This window comes from Falco punctatus (genome assembly GCF_963210335.1).
Source record: "Falco punctatus genome assembly, chromosome: 3".
NCBI classification, from domain to species: domain Eukaryota; kingdom Metazoa; phylum Chordata; class Aves; order Falconiformes; family Falconidae; genus Falco; species Falco punctatus.
Window position 1 is genome coordinate 115415630 of NC_137582.1, and position 17979 is coordinate 115433608.

Below are 17979 nucleotides of genomic sequence, written 5' to 3' on the forward strand. Positions count from 1 at the left end.
GCTGCGGGCCCATGGCAGAGCAGGTTGTGGGGGGCTGCGGGCTGATGGCAGGGCAGGTTGTGGGGGGCTGCAGGCTGATGGCAAGGCAGGTTGTGGGGGGCTGCGGGCTGATGGCAGGGCAGGCTGTGGGGGGCTGCGGGCTGATGGCAGGGCTGGGGCAGGTTGTGGGGGGCTGCGGGCTGATGGCAGGGCTGGGGCAGGTTGTGGGGGGCTGCGGGCTGATGGCAGGGCAGGCTGTGGGGGGCTGCGGGCTGATGGCAGGGCTGGGGCAGGTTGTGGGGGGCTGCGGGCTGATGGCAGGGCAGGCTGTGGGGGGCTGCGGGCTGATGGCAGGTCTGGGGCAGGTTGTGGGGGGCTGCGGGCTGATGGCAAGGCAGGTTGTGGGGGGCTGCGGGCTGATGGCAAGGCAGGTTGTGGGGGGCTGCAGGCTGATGGCAGGGCTGGGGCAGGTTGTGGGGGGCTGCGGGCTGATGGCAGGGCAGGTTGTGGGGGGCTGCGGGCCCATGGCAGAGCAGGTTGTGGGGGGCTGTGGGCCCATGGCAGGGCTGGGTGGTTATGGGGGACTGCAGGCTGATGTCGGGGCCAGACAGTTTTGGGGCTGTGGGTTGACAGGGCTGTGCCAGAGTTGGGGTGCCCTAGCACAGCTGGGGTGATTATGGGTCACTGCAAACTGATGTGGGGTGGTGTCGGCTGGGGGGGCTGTGGGGATAGCTGGGGTACAGGGAGAGGCAGCTGCAGGTGGGCAGCAAGGCAGGGTGGTCCGGGCGGCTGGAAGCTGGGGGGGCTGGAAGCTGGCAGCGTGGCTGGCTGCAAGCTGAGGGAGCTGTGGGGCACCCCCAGTTCCCAGCACACACACACACCCCATGCCCACTCAGAGCACCCACCTTGGGTGCGGGCTTCTCACCCCCATGGGAGACAACAAAGAGTAACTGTGCAATGAACATCACCAGCAGCCATTGCCTATGGTCTTTATTATTTTTTTTTTCCAGAAAAGAAAAAAAAACACATTTTACATAGTTGGTACAAAAACAAATTTTTTAGAAAAAATGAACGGAGGGGGAAAAACCTGCAGCAAGAGGAACCGGGGGTCTCGCTGCAGGGACTCCAGCAGGAAATCTCTTTGGGAAGCGCAGCTCGAGGTAAGCCCTGAGCCACACACAGCCACCCTGATTATTCCCTCCCTCCCACCCACTTCATAAAAATTCAAGAGTTTGACACACAAGCTTTGGTTGCTAGCAGTAAACATGGATTACATTCTTCCGTCTCCTCATAGACAATCTTGTGACTCAAGGCTTTCACGCCAGGGGAGACACCCTCCCGCGAGGGACACCTTTTTCCCATACATTCAAACGCTCCCGTGTTGCAGCAGGACCCTGAGTGTGCAGCCTCACCCGCCCGCGATTCACCGTCCCGTAATGCATAGTGCCCAGCGCCTGCCAGCCGAGCATGGGCAGGGGGGGCGAGGATGCAGCAGTTAATTATTGTCAAGATACGGGAAGAACCACAACGGCAAATGACACGAGAAGATGCGAATCAATCCCACCTTCAACGTGGCTTCCCTTTACAGATAAAAATCCCTGTTTTCTTGGATCCCGGTACCATGCTGGCTCCGGGGGAAACCTGAGTGATTCTCTAAGCCGTTTGCAAGTTGCTTTAGCCTAGGACAGGGATGGTTACAGGGCTCATATCCCCACGCAGAGTTGCAAGGCAGAGTACACAGAGAAGATCCTGTCTCCCTGGTCCATAACCTATTAGATGCTTTGGCTATTTTTTTTTTTTTTCGTTTTTTTTTCCCCTCTTACTTTTGTAAACAATAATCAAGGAGAATACTGAGAGAAAATGGAAAGATTTACAGAGGTATTTACACACACTAGACATCTAGCAGAAAAATCACCAAACCATTAAACTGGGGGTGAGGGGGGAAAGGTCCTACACGATTCTTCAAGACAGATACAAGAATTAGGGGGGCAGCAGTTTCCCTGGCACCACCGAGGTGCCAGGGGAAGGCCAACAGCCCCCCGCAATGCAGCAGCGGGACCGAGGCCCAGGCTTAGACGCGCAGCCCAGTGCGCTCTATTGCATTTACCCCGTTCAGACAAAAGCTGTTTTCCTGAAGTAGTTTTGTATAGATCCCACTGCTAGTCAAGAACTTAAAAAAAATTACAAAAAAAAAAAAAATCACAAAAAAAAAAAAATAAAATCAATCATTCCCCCCACCCTCCCAAGAAGAGACCACCACCTCACCATAAAACCTACCGGAGCAGGGCAGGCACACAGCCGGGGAGCTGCTCTCCATCCCGCCCAGTGCCTTAGTGCCGCAGGGCAGAGCAAAGCCTGGGGGGGCTCACCGGGCTCCAGCAGCTTCAGCAAGCCCCCCCCCCCCCCCCCCCCCGTGAGCCCCGGCGGCAGGGATGCAGTAAGTGCTCCCCGTCTGTTCCAGCCCTGCTCTACATCTAAACCTATTGCTACCTAAAACACAGCAGAAAGCGCAGCCACGTCCTGACATGCCAGCAGGGCGAGATGCCCTCCCTGGGAAGGCTCCAGCCAGCCCCCGGGCTGCGAGTGGAGTGTTAATGCCCCAAAACCAGGGATCCAGAGTTTCTCCCAGCCACCACGAGCCAGTATTTGGGGAGGAAGCCAGGAAGGGAGAATAAAGATGGAGCAGCTGCACCTCCCTCGGATTTGGGTCCACCTTGGCACCAGGTCCCTCATCCCTGGAGGTCTCGGGCAGCCACCAGCCCTTTGCTGGAGGGTGAGTTAGGGCAGGGGGCTGAGGATAACCCTCAGTCTCCCAACAACCTCCCCAGCCACTGTCTGCTCTTGCCACATCTCGCTGAACGGGCTGGGACCCCCACCCTGGCTTGCCGACCCCCAGCCACATGGCATCAGCCTGCTGGGAGCCTGGGTGACATCCCAACCTGCCAGCAATGGGAGGGCTCCGGCACGGGGCAGACAGGAGTGTTTCCATCAGGACAGCAAGGAGGGGATGTGTGAGCATGAACAGGAGAGAGAAATGGAGGACAGTCCTCAAAAGCCACCAGGCTGGGAGAAAATCTGGAGTTGGGGAGCCAACACAGGCTCTAGCAGCTGTTCCCTGCCCCGTGGCACTGCCTGGCTTCTTCATCCCCGCACACGGATCTACAGACCCAAATTTCTCCTCAGTCCATGGGAAAGGGAAAGAGACCCTATTAAAACACAGTTAAAAAGCAAACAAATCCCAAACAGACCAAAAAACACAACTGAAAAGCTTGACAACACGCCAGTCCACCTAGCGAACATCCAGTGAGGTAGATCTACACTTCCAATACAAACTTCATCACGTCTTTGTGCTGTTAGAAAAAACCCTCCTCTCTGTCCAGCACTGAGCTACAGAGGCATTTTATCCCTGAGATTGCTCGAATACCTGAGAATAAGTTGCAGGAATTACGTCCTTTCTCTCTCTCTTTTTTTTCTTCTTTTCTTAAAGATTAAAATATACAAAAATACAAAAACAGAATATTTATATTAAAAAAAAATAATCAAAAAACCCAAAACAAAGACAACAAACAAACCCAAAGATACGTCATTCACGCACATCCTAGTGCAGGTTTCACTTGGCGTTGGCTTTGGCACGGACCGGGGGGCTGCCCCGGGAGAAGGGCTGTCCACCGGGGCCAATAAATAAAGGCAAGACTTGGGGGGGGCGCAGGGGGGAGGGAGGACAGCAGCTGCTAATGACCTGGGATGCCCTTTCCCTCTGCCCCTGGGAAGGCTCACCCCAGGAGCCGTGGGTTTCTGGAGCGTGGGATGGGCAGGAGGAGCAGGGGCAGTTTTGTCCCGCGTGGGTTTGATGCGGAGCCCGTGGGAGACCCGGGCGGTCGGGGGGGATCAAGCCCCAGGTGGGTCCTGTACACGGCCCCCGAGGGAAACGCTGCCAGCAACATCCCCAGGAGCCGGCTCTGCCCTGTGTCTGGTGCCCAAGGCTTGACCAAGAGCATTTCTGCTCCATGAAACCCTTCTGGTGCCCGGCTCTGCATTCCGGAGGCAGGGAGAAGCCTTAGAGGGGAAGAGCCGGCTGCACAGAACAGCACGCACTCCCTGGGCTGGCGCTTGGGAAGGCTTAAGTGGGACAAAAAATACAAAATGTTTTGACTTGGTCTCCCCTGAGCCGCAGCTCACAGCCCACGAGCAGGTGGCAAGTGTTAGCCCAGCCCCAAGAGATGCCCCATTTCCATCCAGCCTGAGCCCAAATCCGGGCTCTGCTGCTTTCAGCAATGGGGTGACCACGGAAAAAATGCAAATCCTTGCACTGACCTGCAAGTGAGCAGCTGTTGAGGAGCAGCGGGACCCACAGGGCCAGCCCCTGGGCATCTCCCCAGCGCTCTGCAGCCAGCCTCCCCCCCTCAGCCTCCTCCCTCGGGGCAGCGCGGGATGGGGCGGGCGCAGGATGGGTCCCCTGGCAGCTCATCCAGGCTGAGCTGGAGCTTGTTTGAAGCTCAGGAGAACAAGGAGCCATGAGCTGCTCCCTGAGATGTTGCTTCTCCGCTCCTCCTCCCTGAGACACTACCGCCTGACTTCATTTAGGAAAAGAATAAAAATTAATCAAATATAGGATTGGGGTTTTTTAGTGGGAAGAGGTATGTATGTTGGGTGCTGCCTTCCCCTATTTTTGGAACGAGCCGTTCTGATTAAAGCAGGGCTTTTCCCAGGCTGGGAACAGGGGGAAAAGGTCTGTGCAGGGACACCGGGTCCCCGCTGTTAGCACTGCCATCCTCCCTCCCCAACCCTTCACCCTGCCCCCCCTCCTCTGAGCCCCCGTGGCTGCCCGTTGCCTTGCCAAAAGCCTTTTCATACCGGTGGAAGCCCCCCCTCCCCACCACCCACCATCATTCCCGGGTTTCGGGGAGGAGGGCCGAGCTGTGCATGTCCTCCTCCTCTCGGAAGTAGGCAGGTTTTCCCTGGGAGCTGGGGGACTGCTGTGCTTTGGCGGGGCAGTTGGCAACCATGTGGCTGATGCTCTGGCAGAAGTGGCATTTCTTGGGCTGCGGGGGCAGCTTGCACTCTTTGGCATGGTGGTCCAGCCCGCCGCAGTTGTAGCATCTGTCGGAGGGGTGGGGGTGGGGTGGGGAGGAAAGATTTGAGGAGGAAAAATAAAATGAGGTAGAATGCTGCCGTGGCCATGCCTGGGATTCATCTGTCTTCAGAGCCAGAGCTTGGCTTAAAATGGCCCAGCCGCTGTGGGGACGTGGGGTCGGCTCTTTGCGGGGGTGGATGGTGGCCCTGGGTTTGGTCCCTGCAAAGCCCCAGCTCCAGCACGGCCAGTTTGGACCCGGCTCAGTGGTGCTGCTGGTACCCAGGAGATGGCAGCAAACCCCCACACCCAACCCAAGCACTTGGGGACGTCAGGGGGCTTCCACCATCATAGGTCTGGCAGACCCTGCACGCGGGACCCAAAGCCTGCAGCAGAGCAGGAACAGGCAATGGGACAACTGGCAGCCCCAGCCAGGAGAACAGCTGCAGGGACCGTGGCCATCGGTGTGGGGACAGCCCCAGACGTGGCTTTTCTCATGGCTGTACCACCGCAGCACTCGTCCCCCAGGTGCCACCTCGACACCAGAGAGGTGCGGGCAGAGGGAGCTGCCATGTGTCTATTTTAAATCCTGCATCTGTCTAGGATAGCCACAACCCTTTTCCCTTCCCTTTTCCTTCCCAATTCCTTTCCAACTTATTTTAAAACCCACTTGTGAGAACAGCCAAGTGGGGTGGGCAGCATCCGCTGGGAAAGCTGGGATGAGGCATCCCTGGGCAGCCGGGATGGAGAGGATGGGAGAGGAGAGGGGGGACGAAGGGCTGGCTAGAAACTTGCCCCAGGGCTCCCAGCCGCACCGTGGGAGACACTGCCAGGACGTCCGGCCATTTCCTTCTCACAAGGAAGGGTTTCTCTTCAAGAAAATTACCCCTGCCCAGCGCGGCTCCCCCGGATCAGGAGAGCGGCTGCCCGGCGCATCCCTGACCTCTGCCCTTTCACTGCTGCTTTGCTGCCCTTTCCCCACCAAGCTGCATCTGCCACTCATTAACCGCTGAAGGAAGCCGCTTTCCCCAAGGAGAGGTCACTGCCCACCCCCCTGGGCCCGAGCCCATCCCCGTGCCGCAGGCAGGGTGCCAGGCAGCACCACTCCTGGTGCCCATGGGGCTCAGACCCTGCCCCAGATCAGGCCCCCGCTGCCCCTTACCGGTCTCCTTTCGATCTGCGTTTCTGGATGCTCTTGCCCTTGGGTCTCCTCTCGCTGCCGATGCAGAAGACACCCCCTGGGCCGGTCACCCGGATGGACTCCAAACCTTTGGATGACTTCTTGAAGGTGAACTCAACAGCTTCGCCCTCCTTCAGGCTGCGGAACCCCTCCATGTGGAGCTTGCTCTGGGGGGGCACAGGGGAAGGATGGGGGTCAGCACAGAGCTGGGGTGGCCGTGGGGCACATGACAAACCCCAGCCCAGCAAACCCCTCCCGTGGCACGAGAGCTGCCAGTGTCCCCCTGTGCCTGTCCCTTGTGAGGGGACAGACATCGGGGACCAAGCTCAACCGGGCACCGACATCTCCCTAAAATCTCTGGAGCCCTGTTTGGTAACACGGAGCCTTCAGAGAGCCAAGGCACCCAGGGAAGCAGGGTGCACTGGTTTGGCAGGTGAGGGCCAGCACAGCCAGCTCTGACCCAAATTTCAGCAGTTTGCTGCAAAACACTGGTGCTGAGCACCACAAAGCACCCCCCCTTCTCCCACCTAGCCCTGCACTGGGGAGCAAGAGCTGCCCCTGCCCCTCCCAACACCCCTGGCTGGGGGTGCTTGCAGGGAGATCCAAACCATCATTTTAAAAAGGACAAAAGGATCTTGAGGTTTTACACAGGCACGTGTAACTCTGCTCGTGGTAGGACCTGCAGCAAAGCCAGGCTGGAAGCTGGCACCTTCAGCCTGGGGTCTCACCTAGCCCCCTCACTGCAGCTCATCTCAGTTCAAGCCCCTTTTATTGCTTCCAACAAATAATTAAGCAGCCATTCGGCCCTGGATCATCACTGCTGGGAGCACCTCCCGGGATCGCCACATCGGTCATCACTGTGCAGCTAAGCTTGGGAGTTCAGAAGGACCCAGGCTGGGGAGGGAGATTGTGAGATGATAGAAAAACCCGCTCAGGAGCTCTGCCCACGTTAGCAGAGGGGCCGAGCTGTGCGTCGCAGCTGCTGTCTTGCCCCCCCGGGGCCAGCAAGCACTGCCGCGAGCATCACTGCCTGCTCTGCCGGAGGACCACCGCATCCCGGGCGGCGAGTCGAGGAGGGCTTTGGCTCAATTTTTTTAGCAGAACCCAAACAAGCATGAGCAAAGAATTAAGAGGTTTTGCTGGCAGAGGGAGGAGCAGCTCCAGTGGGCTTGGGATTCCCAGCAGAGCTAGCGCCAACGCCTGCGAGGCTACAGCAGGACCCTGCACTTATGAATGGAGCATCTCCCCCATTCATGGTCTGGTGAGTTCCCATCACGTGGGCTGCGGCCGCCCATTCTTCCCGCACCAAGCCTCCATGCGCACGCTGCCTGGGGATGGGCAGGCATGGTCGGTTCCCTGCTTCCATCCCAAATCTCACCAGGACCCACACAGAAACACCCCACATAAAAGCAGAGAGGGAGGAAAATGGAGTTGTTGGGGTTTAGGAGTGATTTTTTTTTCAGTGGGGTCTTACAGGACATGCATGTGTCTGTGGGCATGTGAGGAAGTGAGAACACAGCTGAGCTTGAGGAACAACCCCTCAAGGTCCCTTTTTCTATGGCTTTTCTGTCCCCTTCTGTGCCTGGGGGCCCAGCTTAGGGTGGGACAGACCCCACAGGCTGGGCCAAGTCACTGACACATACCTCGTCCACTTGCCTGCTGGAATGGGGTCTAGAGTGGGCCAAATGGGATCGTCAGAAACCTTTGCTCTCTGACCTGCTCCTGCTCCCAAAAAAGAGAGCTAAACCGTGAGCTATGAGGTCCTCAATGACAACAAGGATGTGACAGGGTCTCACAGCAACCTCTGCCCGTGCAGGGCTGATCTGGGCAGTGCCATCACCACCTACCGCAGGCAAACACTCTACCATCCTCAGCCTGGCTTTCCCTCAGTACTGAGCATCACCAGAGGATGCTGAGCATCACCAGAGGATGCTGAGCATGGCCCAGGCCGGAGCTCTGTGTTCGAAGCAACTACCAGCATGACACAGGAGGTGCTTGGCTCAGCCTCAGCACCTTGGGGTTGGCCACCAACCCTGCCCTGTCCCCAGTGTGCCAGCACACCGGCCCCCTCAAGCCCCTCCATGTGCAGCAGTTTGGGTGACGGGGGCTGCCATGAATGGCAGATTTGTCCCCCTCCAGCAGCAGCTGTGGCATTTTGGGGGCGAGGAGGAACTGAGCATTACTCCGTGGTGAGCATCACTCCATGGGACAGGAGGCAGCTCCGGAGGCTGGAGGACGAGGGCCAGCCACCCCCCGCAGACCCTTCCCAGGGGTGTTTACAGCCCTGGCTGGCCCAGCTGTGTTTACACTGTGGAAATGAAAACTCCCAGGCGTTCAGCCCCAAGCTCTGGGACAAAGCCAAGCCGTGGCAGGGGGGACCCCGACACGCAGACTGGGACCCCCCCAGCTCAGCCCACACCTTGGGCACCATCACCCGTGGGCAGCCAAACTCCCAGCGTGGGCGCTCCAGCTCTTCCCCCCATGAGCCATGCTTTACCCCCATTTCGAGGAAGAGGAGGGCTGGGGCAGAAGCTGCCGCAACATGATGGGGAAGCGATTTATTTTCCAGGAGCGGGTGAGGATGACAACAGCCTCCCTGGCCCCCCGGCCCCCTCCACCAAAAGGCCAAAGGAAACGCCCTCTCCCCGGGGAAGGAGGGGGGGGGCAGCGGCCAGGGCACCCCAGCTCTCCCCCCCCCCCCCCCCCCCACCGCAGCCTTTTGATGTGTGCTGCAGAGTGGCTGGTGGTCCCTGCGCATCCCCCCTGCCCCCTTCCCAAAACACACACATTGCTGGCATTCCTCTGTTATCAGATAGGTAATCAAACTGCAGCCCATTGAATTAGCTGCATACCTCCTGCATCTGAAAGGAAGGGGCCCAGAGCCCCTGTCCCACACCACACACAAAGCCGGAGCCTTCCCAGGCCTCCACACACACACACCCCCCAAAAAAATAAAGAGAGGAAGGGGGGGATTGGAGCGAGCCGGGGATGCTGGGGCTGGGGGGAGCGCAGGGGAGGGCCAGGGCCGGGAGCCACCGGCCAGCAAGAACAAAGGGCCGGCGGCAGCCGCGCTCCCGCTGCCCAAATTCCAGGAGTTCCAGGCCACGGCGGGGGGAGGAAGGGTGGCCGGCATGGCCGCGGCCCCGCTGACCCCCCTGCAGCCCCTCTGCACGCCAGCCCTGCGCCCGGCTCGCCCGCGGCGGGGGACCCGGGTCTCACCCATCGGGTGCTGGGGTTTGGGGTCTGGGTCCCACGGCGGAGCTGAGGGGTCAGTCTTGGGGGCATGGTTGAGGTGGGGGGGAGGGTGTAGGGTGACCCTGGTCTCTCTCCAGGCTTGGGATCACAAAGCATCGCCGTCCTCATAATAAAAGCGTTTAAGAGCATAACCTAGTGCAAGGATTTTGCTTGTCGTCATTAGGGTCCAGAGTTAACCAGTGGGACAAGGAACAGAAGCAAGGTTGGCACCGCTTCACCCAGCTCTCTGTGGCCCCCTGGGCACCCCCCTTCCTCCTTTCCACCCACCCCAGCAGCTCTGTGGTTATTTATGGTGGACAAAGACACAGCATGTGAGTGGCCAAGCCGCTGCCCACTGTCCCCACGGCGGCGCTGGGTGTCCCCCACTCTCACCCCTTTCCCCTTTCCCCACCTGCAAGTGGGTGCCTTCACCCCTCCTCTTCCTCCCACCCAGTAACTCCCTCACCACACACCCCAGCGTTAGACCTGCATCCCCTCCCAGAAGGGCGACACCATAGGGCACCCCAAATCCAGCCGCTGCTCCCCAAACCACTGGGCTCTGGTTTGCCCCCACCCCACTGGGCTCTAGAGGGGCTTGGCCGGCCCCGGGGTCACCATTGTCCCCGCGGCCTCCCCAGTGCGACACAAGGGGACATTTATTCCCAGCCAGCCCCGGCCACTCAATCAAACCATCTTTGTGTCCAGAGGGGCCTGGGGCGGAGCGGCCGCTGCACCTCACCAGCGCGGGAGCGATACAGCCATTTAAACTGAAATCCCATGGAAAAGAAGCCAGGCCGGGATGCTGGGCTCAGGGTGGCTGTGGGAATGCGTGTGGCAGCGCCAAGCTGTGCCAGCGGTACGGCCAGGCCATGCCCGGCGCATTTTGGGCAGCCTGACCCCACTGCAGCCAGTGCCCGTGCCTCAGTTTCCCTCACTCTGCGAGGGGGAAGTGGCCCACAGGGGCCAGGAAAGACAGACCCCCCAGCAGGTCCCAGTGGTGGGCACTGGGATGGATGAGCCCCCAGGGGGTCTGTGCCCCCATCACTATGCCCCAACTCCACCCGCAGGCTGGGGGTACCCTGTCTGGGGTGCCCTCTGCTCCACCAGCACCCACAGATGTGCCCAGGGCACCCTGGCCACTGTGCTGCCCCGCTGGCCTCCACACCCCTCTGTCCCCCAGAGCCACAGCATCCCCGTACCCCCAAATCCCTGTTTTGCCCAAGACAGCCCTGTGCTCCCGGCTTCGATGCTTCAGCCTGGCTGGGGTGCTGGGCGCCCCGCAGAGCCCCACACCTCCTGGCCACCTTCACCCCACCACGACCCCCGAAGACCCATCCCAGGGGAGCAGCACATCCCTGGGGAAGCAGCCCCAGGCCTCAGCCGCTCCCAGCCCCATGGGGCTCAGGCTCAGAACCGCCAGCACAGAGCAGCCCCTTGCTCAGCCCCTGCACCAGGAATAAGGTGATGTGCAGCCATTAGCGCTCACTCAGTTTTTTGAGGCACGGCTCCGATTGCCACTGGGTGATGCCATCGCAATCCTGCTGGGACACAGCAGCCTCAGCCCCACTCCGAGCCCCGTTCTGGCAAAGCAGATCTCCCCTCATCCGGGCACTGCGTGACGGCAACCAGCTCCCAAAGGAGATTCCAGCAGGATCGGGCTCTGCCACCACAGAGCAGTGACCCGAGTGCCCGTGGCTCCCACCGCCGGCTGGGAAATGTCCCTTTGCCTCCACATCTCACATCTGGATCCATCCCCAAGCAAAGCCCTTCCCTCTCCCCAAACCACACCAAATCTTTTCCCGATGGTGGTGGTTCAGGTGCCGGGGACTGCGGTGCTGCTGGTGTCGGGCTCACACGTGGCTGGGAGCATGAATCGCTCCGTGGTCCCTTCCTGTGGGATTCACCCCCTGCAAGCCCCTGGCAGATGCTGCGGGGCCTTGGTGTGGAGATACAGAGGGCGATGCCTGCAGGACCCCATCGGGGACAGCACAGGGGATTTAACAAAACATGACCAGGGCTCTCCAGGGGCTCCCTACTGTCATCTGGAGCAACACCCCTAAGGATTTCCCCACCACCACCCCCCAATTCAAGCAAAACCAAAATAAAGCCACGTTCCTGCCAAAGTAACTACAGTTGCTCTTGATTTTCCACCATAAACCAGCAAAATTAAGCACTAGATATTAATTTTGGTAAAAACAATTATCCACCACAGAGTTTAATCCATCAGCTCCCGGCCCTAAATCCACGCTTTCAGCTCCTTCAGTTGTTTTTTTCCCCCCACCCTGAGGGTGCCGAACCCTTCTGCGCTTCCCAGGGGGCAGCTAATTGGGATCAGCGGCTGCATATTAATTTCATACTCCCATAGTTAACGCAGGGGCACGGCCAGGAGCAGCAGCACACCTTCAGTCGGTGACTGCGGCTTCATCCCGCTTATTCTTAGAAGCAAGAAAATAGGGAAAAGGAAACGCTGGAGCTGAGGGTGGCAGGGACAGGGGCTCCCAAGCCAGTGGCTCCATCCCAGCCCTCTTTAACAGGAGCAATCCCATTCATTTGGGCCATTTTATCTGGGAGACCATTTAAGGGTGTTTTCTCTCCCTGCCCCTCGCCCTGGGGCTGAGGGGGAGCTGGGGGAAGGGATGTGCCTGCAGCCATCAGTTAATCTTTAGACAGAGACAGGAGGCTTGTTTTGTGTGCGTCTTAAGGGGGTTTCAGGGGTGGAATAAAGCTGCTCTCTTTCACTATTTGCCACCAGGACACGGCGCACCAGCGGTGCTGACACAATTTGATTCCAGCAGTTATTTTAAATAAATTGCTCCAACCCCTCTCCCTGCAAAAGCAGGGAAGCCGACATGCATTTCCACCCCAGGGAATCCCTTCTCCAGGGACACGCGTAACTCTGGTGCTCCCACACCCAGCAGCTACCTACACCGGTGCCCCGGGGTGCCCACCCAGCACTGTGGGGTGACCCTGGTCGCGGGGGGCAAATGCAGGAGCGATACACACGAGAAAGCAGAAAAAGTGAGATATTAAATGTGTGCTGTGCCTCTATGAGCATCACGGGTCCAACACAGTCTAACAAACTGCTGCTCTGAGCGGGTTCCCCTTCCCCTTGCCACCACCCCAGCGCTGCACAAAGCAGATCCCCCCTGCCAGATCCTGCCCTGCACCCCGGCCCAGGGGAAAGGTGGCAGGGGACCCAGCGGGAAGGCTGAACCCTGTTCCCCGATGGAGGAATCCTCCCTTGTGCCCCTGCCTTTGCTCTCCTGCGCGGTTACGGATGGAGCTGCCTCCAAACACGTGCGCTTTTTTTTTTTTTTTTTTTTTTTTTTTTTTTTTTTTTAAGACTTCACATCATGCTCACTCTCTCCCCTCCCGCGCACAGGGCGATGGCAGGAGCACAGGTGGGTGACAGCCCAGGTCGGCTCAGCTGAAACCTGTGGCTGAACAGCAGCAGAGCCACCATCCCCCTCCATCCCATCCCCTGCCCAGCTGAGCGCGGATAGGATGGAGCCCGCCCATCACCCCTGACTCCCACAAGGCTCCTGGGGGTGGCAGCGCCCAGCGGACCACGCTGGGACCAAAGTGTCCGTGTGCTGGCCCATGCCTGGCTGGTCCCGCGCTGCCCTGGGCACTCAGGCAGGGGTTCCACATCCCTAGTGGCTCCAACCATGGGCACAGCCTTACGTCCCCGCGAGGACACGCAGGATGATGCCACCAATGCAATGCCCTGCAGCCGCAGCAGCTGCGGGGTCCCAACCATGCCCAGCAGGTCTTGCCAAAATCATGGGAAGGAAGAAAAAAACCAAATCCCCCCCAAAAACCAACTAACATTGCCCTTGTCAAGAATTTAGATGTGTGGGCTTGGAGACACAGAGCTGAGCTGTGCGGAGCAGTGTTCCCAGGATCAGGCAGCCCCTTCTGCTCCGCTCCAAGCCAGGGCTAGCGGGGCCAGGTTTGGGGATGGGCTGCAAGCCCCAGCCCTGCCAGACTGCGCTCACTCCTCCTGCTCTGGCCAGCGGCACTCAGCCTTGGGGCCACGGCGTGACCAGATTTTCTCCTTTCCCTTTTTCCAGGTTCCCTTCTTCTCCAGGTTGCCTTGCCCAGCAGCCCCACACTCCTGGAAGTGATGCTCAGAGCCCCAGTGTGAGTGCAGGAGCCACATGCCCAGGGGACCACCACAGCTTTGGGGTCTTCCCCAGCCTGATTTCTGCCACCTTGAAACACCCACTCCTTCACCTTCCCCGGGACAACCTGCTCCACTCCCCTGTGCTTCATCTCCCCTGTCTCCTCACAGCCCTCAAATGAATCCATCTCCAGTGTCCAGGGGAGGCATTTGAACCCAAATGCCTCATTTTTAGCTCACAATGCCAGGGAAAGGCAGCCCCAAGGAGCCCTGTTAGTCTCCTGTCCTGCCGAGATTTTAATCTCTTTGTGATCAGATAAAGGGAGAGGGAGATGGAGACGCGCTCCCTGCAGAGAAAGGCCATTCAGACATGGTTCCTGTAATAAAGTGATTTAATAGATCTAAAGAGGCCAATTCCCTTCTTTCTCCCACAATTACTTCCTGTGGGTCATCATTCACATATGTAAATGAAGAGGGGAAGGAGCGGGTTATGGGGGACTCTGGGGTGTTAAACCCCAGTGGCGGGTTTGGGGCACCCTGTGTAGCACGGGCGGTGGGTGCTGAACCCTGAGCCCTGTGTGTTGTGCCCCCCCAGGGTGGGTGCTGGCTTTTGCCCTCCCAGGACTGACTCCTTCCACAGGCAGTGGAGCCGGCACTGGCTCTCAGGAAGCACCCAGATGCTGGGATGCGGAGAGCATCGGCAGAAGGGCCCGTTTCCCCATGAGCCACCCAAAAGCAGCAAGGCCAGGGTGGGAGCGGGAGTTTGGTCCCTCTCTGAGGAGGGGTCGGGGCTGAGATGCTCTGTGGTGGGAAAGCCACCGGCATTAGCCCCAGCTGTTCTGCTGCAGGCGAGCGGGACTTTGTGCCACCAACGAGCTGGGCAGGAGGCAAAGCCCAATCTGGAGGAGAAAGACTCGACATCAGCCCAAAGCAGCCCTGTTTCTGGCGGTGCAAAGCCCCTCACCAGGAGCCCCCTGCCCTTCGCTCGGCAGGGGACCCACACGCATGCTCTGCCCCCCTGCTACCCAAAATAACCCGCTTTCACCCAGCGTTCCCCGCATTTCCCAAATGCGGCAAATCCTGCACACGGGACCCCATGTCTTCCCCAGTCCCGGAAAACCAGGGACACAAGGAAGACCACATCTCCCTGGGAGGTGGGATGCTACTGTCCAAGACACCCCAGCTAATTCTCTTTTCCTGCAGGAATGTGAGCAAGAGCAATCAGGAAACCAGACTGTCTAGGGGCAATAAACCCCCAGGAGAAGGGAGGGAAGGCGGGAGGCTTCCCCCACGGGTCCCGCTGTGTTACATTGAAATGCAAAGACCCATTTGCTCTCCCGAGAGCATCAAGATCTCGCTTTTCCCTGGCCCATTTGGAGCCCTCACTTCCAAACCCAGCCGATTTCGAGCCCGGGACGGTAGCTCCTACCAAGGCATTTTCACCACGCCACAGCCAAGGGAGAAGGGATTTGCTTCTCTCCTGGTCATCCCTCACTTGCCAGATCGCCATAGCTCAGCCTGGAGCACCCACCGCCTCGTGGGCAGGGGGTGAGAGACCCCAGGGAGCCCCCGGTCCCAGGAGCCCTGCACAGCCCAGGGGCTCAGTCCTGCACCCCCAGCGCGTCCACAGACTGTGGGATGGACCCCACTTTGGGGGGATTTGGGTCCATGGAGAGCAGCAACCACTGAAGCTGGCTGGTCTGGGGGCTCCCCAGAGCCAGCACCATCACACTGCACCAGGCTGAATCCTGTGCGGCGGCTCACAACCGTACCCACAAAACCACTACTATGTGCTCCGGAGATGCCCGTCCCCTTTCACTTGTGCTCCCTCTGCTCCCCAGCAGCTCCTTTCCCAGGGCGAGGGGACACGGGCCATGCTTACCACACAGACCCCATTCCATGCAAGCCAGCCCCACATCTCCCAGTGCTGGCCCCGATTTGGGCACCATCTCCAAAACCATTCCCCCACCGCCTAGAAGAGTTCCCCTGGCAGATCCTCCCCCACGAGCCGGGGTGGGGTGTGTGTTACGCAGCTGCAGCCCTGAATCCAAGGCTTCCCTCGGCACAGGACCACCGACACGTGTGGGGCTTCCCCACTCAGCAAGGCGCGTGTGGATCAAATCCGGGCACGAGACTGTCACTAGCGTGCAGGACCCATAGGGACACATATGTGACCCCGCACGCCTTTGTGCCAGCTGCAGCCGAAACAGGGGGTCCGGGCAGAGATGACCCCCGCCCCCAAAGATAAGCCGCAGCTGGGGAAAGCCCAGTCCTGCATCCCTGCCTGGCTGAGGGCTCCCGCAGCCTCTTCCCGGGGGAAAACCAGCTCTTCCCCAGGTCCCTCCACAGGGTGAGCAGCATCCCTGCCCCGGCACATCCTGCTCGGCCCCGCGGGCACCTGCTCCCCTGGATCCGGCCCCGAGGGGCTCCCCAGGGAACCACCAGGGGAAAATGAAAATATTCGGGGATCAGCTTATGGGGGTCCCCGGAGAGGAGCCCCAGGGCCAGCGGCTGTACCTGCCCTTCGCCACCCGCCTCGCCCCGGGGAAGTGAGCCCGGGGGACAGCGGCTCCGCCGGGGTGCGGGCTGGGACGGGCCGGGGGCAGGCACGGCCCCGCGTGCAGGCAGCGTGGGGGTCCCCATCCCTGGCAGGGGGTGCCAGGGGCTGCACTCCCTTCCCTTCCACGGACCCCACGCGGGACGCGGCCCCGTACCTGGTGCACGAAGACATCGACGGGCGAGTCGAGGGTCGCGCCGCCCTTGGCGGTCATGGAGAGGAAGCCGAAGCCCATGCGGACATTGAACCACTTACAGATGCCGGAGCCGTGCAGCGGCTGGGGCTCGTTCTCCGCCTTGGGCGAGTCTCCGGCCGGCTCCTCGCCCGGCTTCGCACCTGGGAGAGACCCACCGAGCCGCTGAGCCACGGGGCTAGGGGAGCCGCGGGTCCCCCCCACGGCCCAGCCGCCCCGCACCCAGCCCGCAGCAGGAGCCCCGAATCCTGCTCGGGTTGCTCAGCCTGGAAAAGGCAGCCCACCCCCCGAAAAAAAACGACCCACGCCAGGAGAGCGGTCAGCTCTGCTTCCACGTGTGCGTGGGGGCACCCCAGGCGTGGAAGGACACGAAGGCAGCTTCTGCCGGCGCGACTCGGGCGGTGCGTGGGGTGGGGGCCCTAAATCCGTTCTCCCCTCAAAAACGTTTAAAAAATAATAAATCCCAAACCCCAAAGCCAAACAAAAAAGTAAAAAAATTGAAAAAGAACGACAAAAAACACACAAAAAAAGAAAAAACGCCCCCAAAATACCCACCCGAAATCCCCCTGCCCCCAGCAAGCCACGCTGCGGAAAGTCTCTCCCCTGCCGTCAGCATCCCCCCGCCGCACGGGGACCCCCCCGCCCCCAAACGACCCCAGCAGCCGCCACCGGCCCCAAACTTCTGGGCTCATCCTGGAGCTGAGGGGGGGTGGGGAAAAATAAAATCCCCCCCTGAACCCCCCAGAGCTGCAGCGGGGGAGCGAGGCCACGCCGGGCCCGGCCGCGCTGCTGGGGCTCAGCGAGGCTGGGGGCGGGGGGGGGCCGGGGTCGGGCTGGGGGGGTGTCCCTGCGCCCCCCAGCCGGGCTCTGCGGCCGTTATTAATAATCTCGGAGCCGAGGCGGGCTGCGACAATAATATAACTTAACCTGCAAACTGCTGGTTGGAAACAGACCCCATCCCGACACTCGCTTGCAAATTCCGAGTTGTGGCTGTTACCGCCTCCTCCCTCCTCCTCCTCGGCCAGCTTTGAGGGTATCAGCCCAGCCAAAAAAAAAAAAAAAAAAAAAAAAAAAAAAAAAAAAAAAAAAAAAAGAGGGAAAAAAAAATCCCAACAAAAAAACCCCAGCTTAGACCCCGCCGGGAGGGAGCCGGGAGAGGTTTGACTCCATCTTCACTCCAACAATAGGGGTGGGAGGGAGCGGGAGGGGTTTTTCAAAGGCTCCCAAATTCTCGCAGACAATAGCAGCTCCCGCCGCCCCCGCCCCCCCCCCCAGGACCTACCCGCGGGGCCGGGGGGCGCCGGGCCCCGCTCCGCCATCCCGCCCCCACGTGATCCTAATTACCCCCCCCCTCCGGTAATAGCGACACATTCCGGGAGGGATTTGAAGCGGGGGGGGGGGGGGGGGGGGGGGGGGGGGCGCGTGGGTTGACACCCCCACACACACTTAGGGGCGAGGCCACCTGTCAAGGGAAGACGTGACCCCCGGGGGGGGAGGAGGTGGGACCCCCGAGGGCTAGGGGGAGTTTCCATATCGATTCTCCGCTTCTTCCCCCCACACCCCGTGGCCGCCCCCACGAGTGGAACCACCTGCGACCCGCGGCCCGGGACACGGCGGGGCGGGGGTCCCGGGCCGGGCTGAG

The 17979-nt window shown here is 60.1% G+C and overlaps 1 protein-coding gene across 1 annotated transcript; it reads right to left on the reverse strand.

The window, feature by feature from the left end:
• Positions 1-784: 784 nt before the first annotated feature.
• On the reverse strand, positions 785-17656 carry LIN28A (lin-28 homolog A; the record flags this gene model as incomplete). Its single annotated transcript, XM_080380684.1, has 4 exons — positions 785-5079; positions 6213-6397; positions 16302-16480; positions 17620-17656. The coding sequence occupies 4 exons, from the start codon at positions 17654-17656 to the stop codon at positions 4866-4868; spliced, it is 615 nt and encodes a 204-aa protein (XP_080236810.1). The 3' UTR covers positions 785-4865.
• Between the last annotated feature and the right edge of the window lie 323 nt (positions 17657-17979).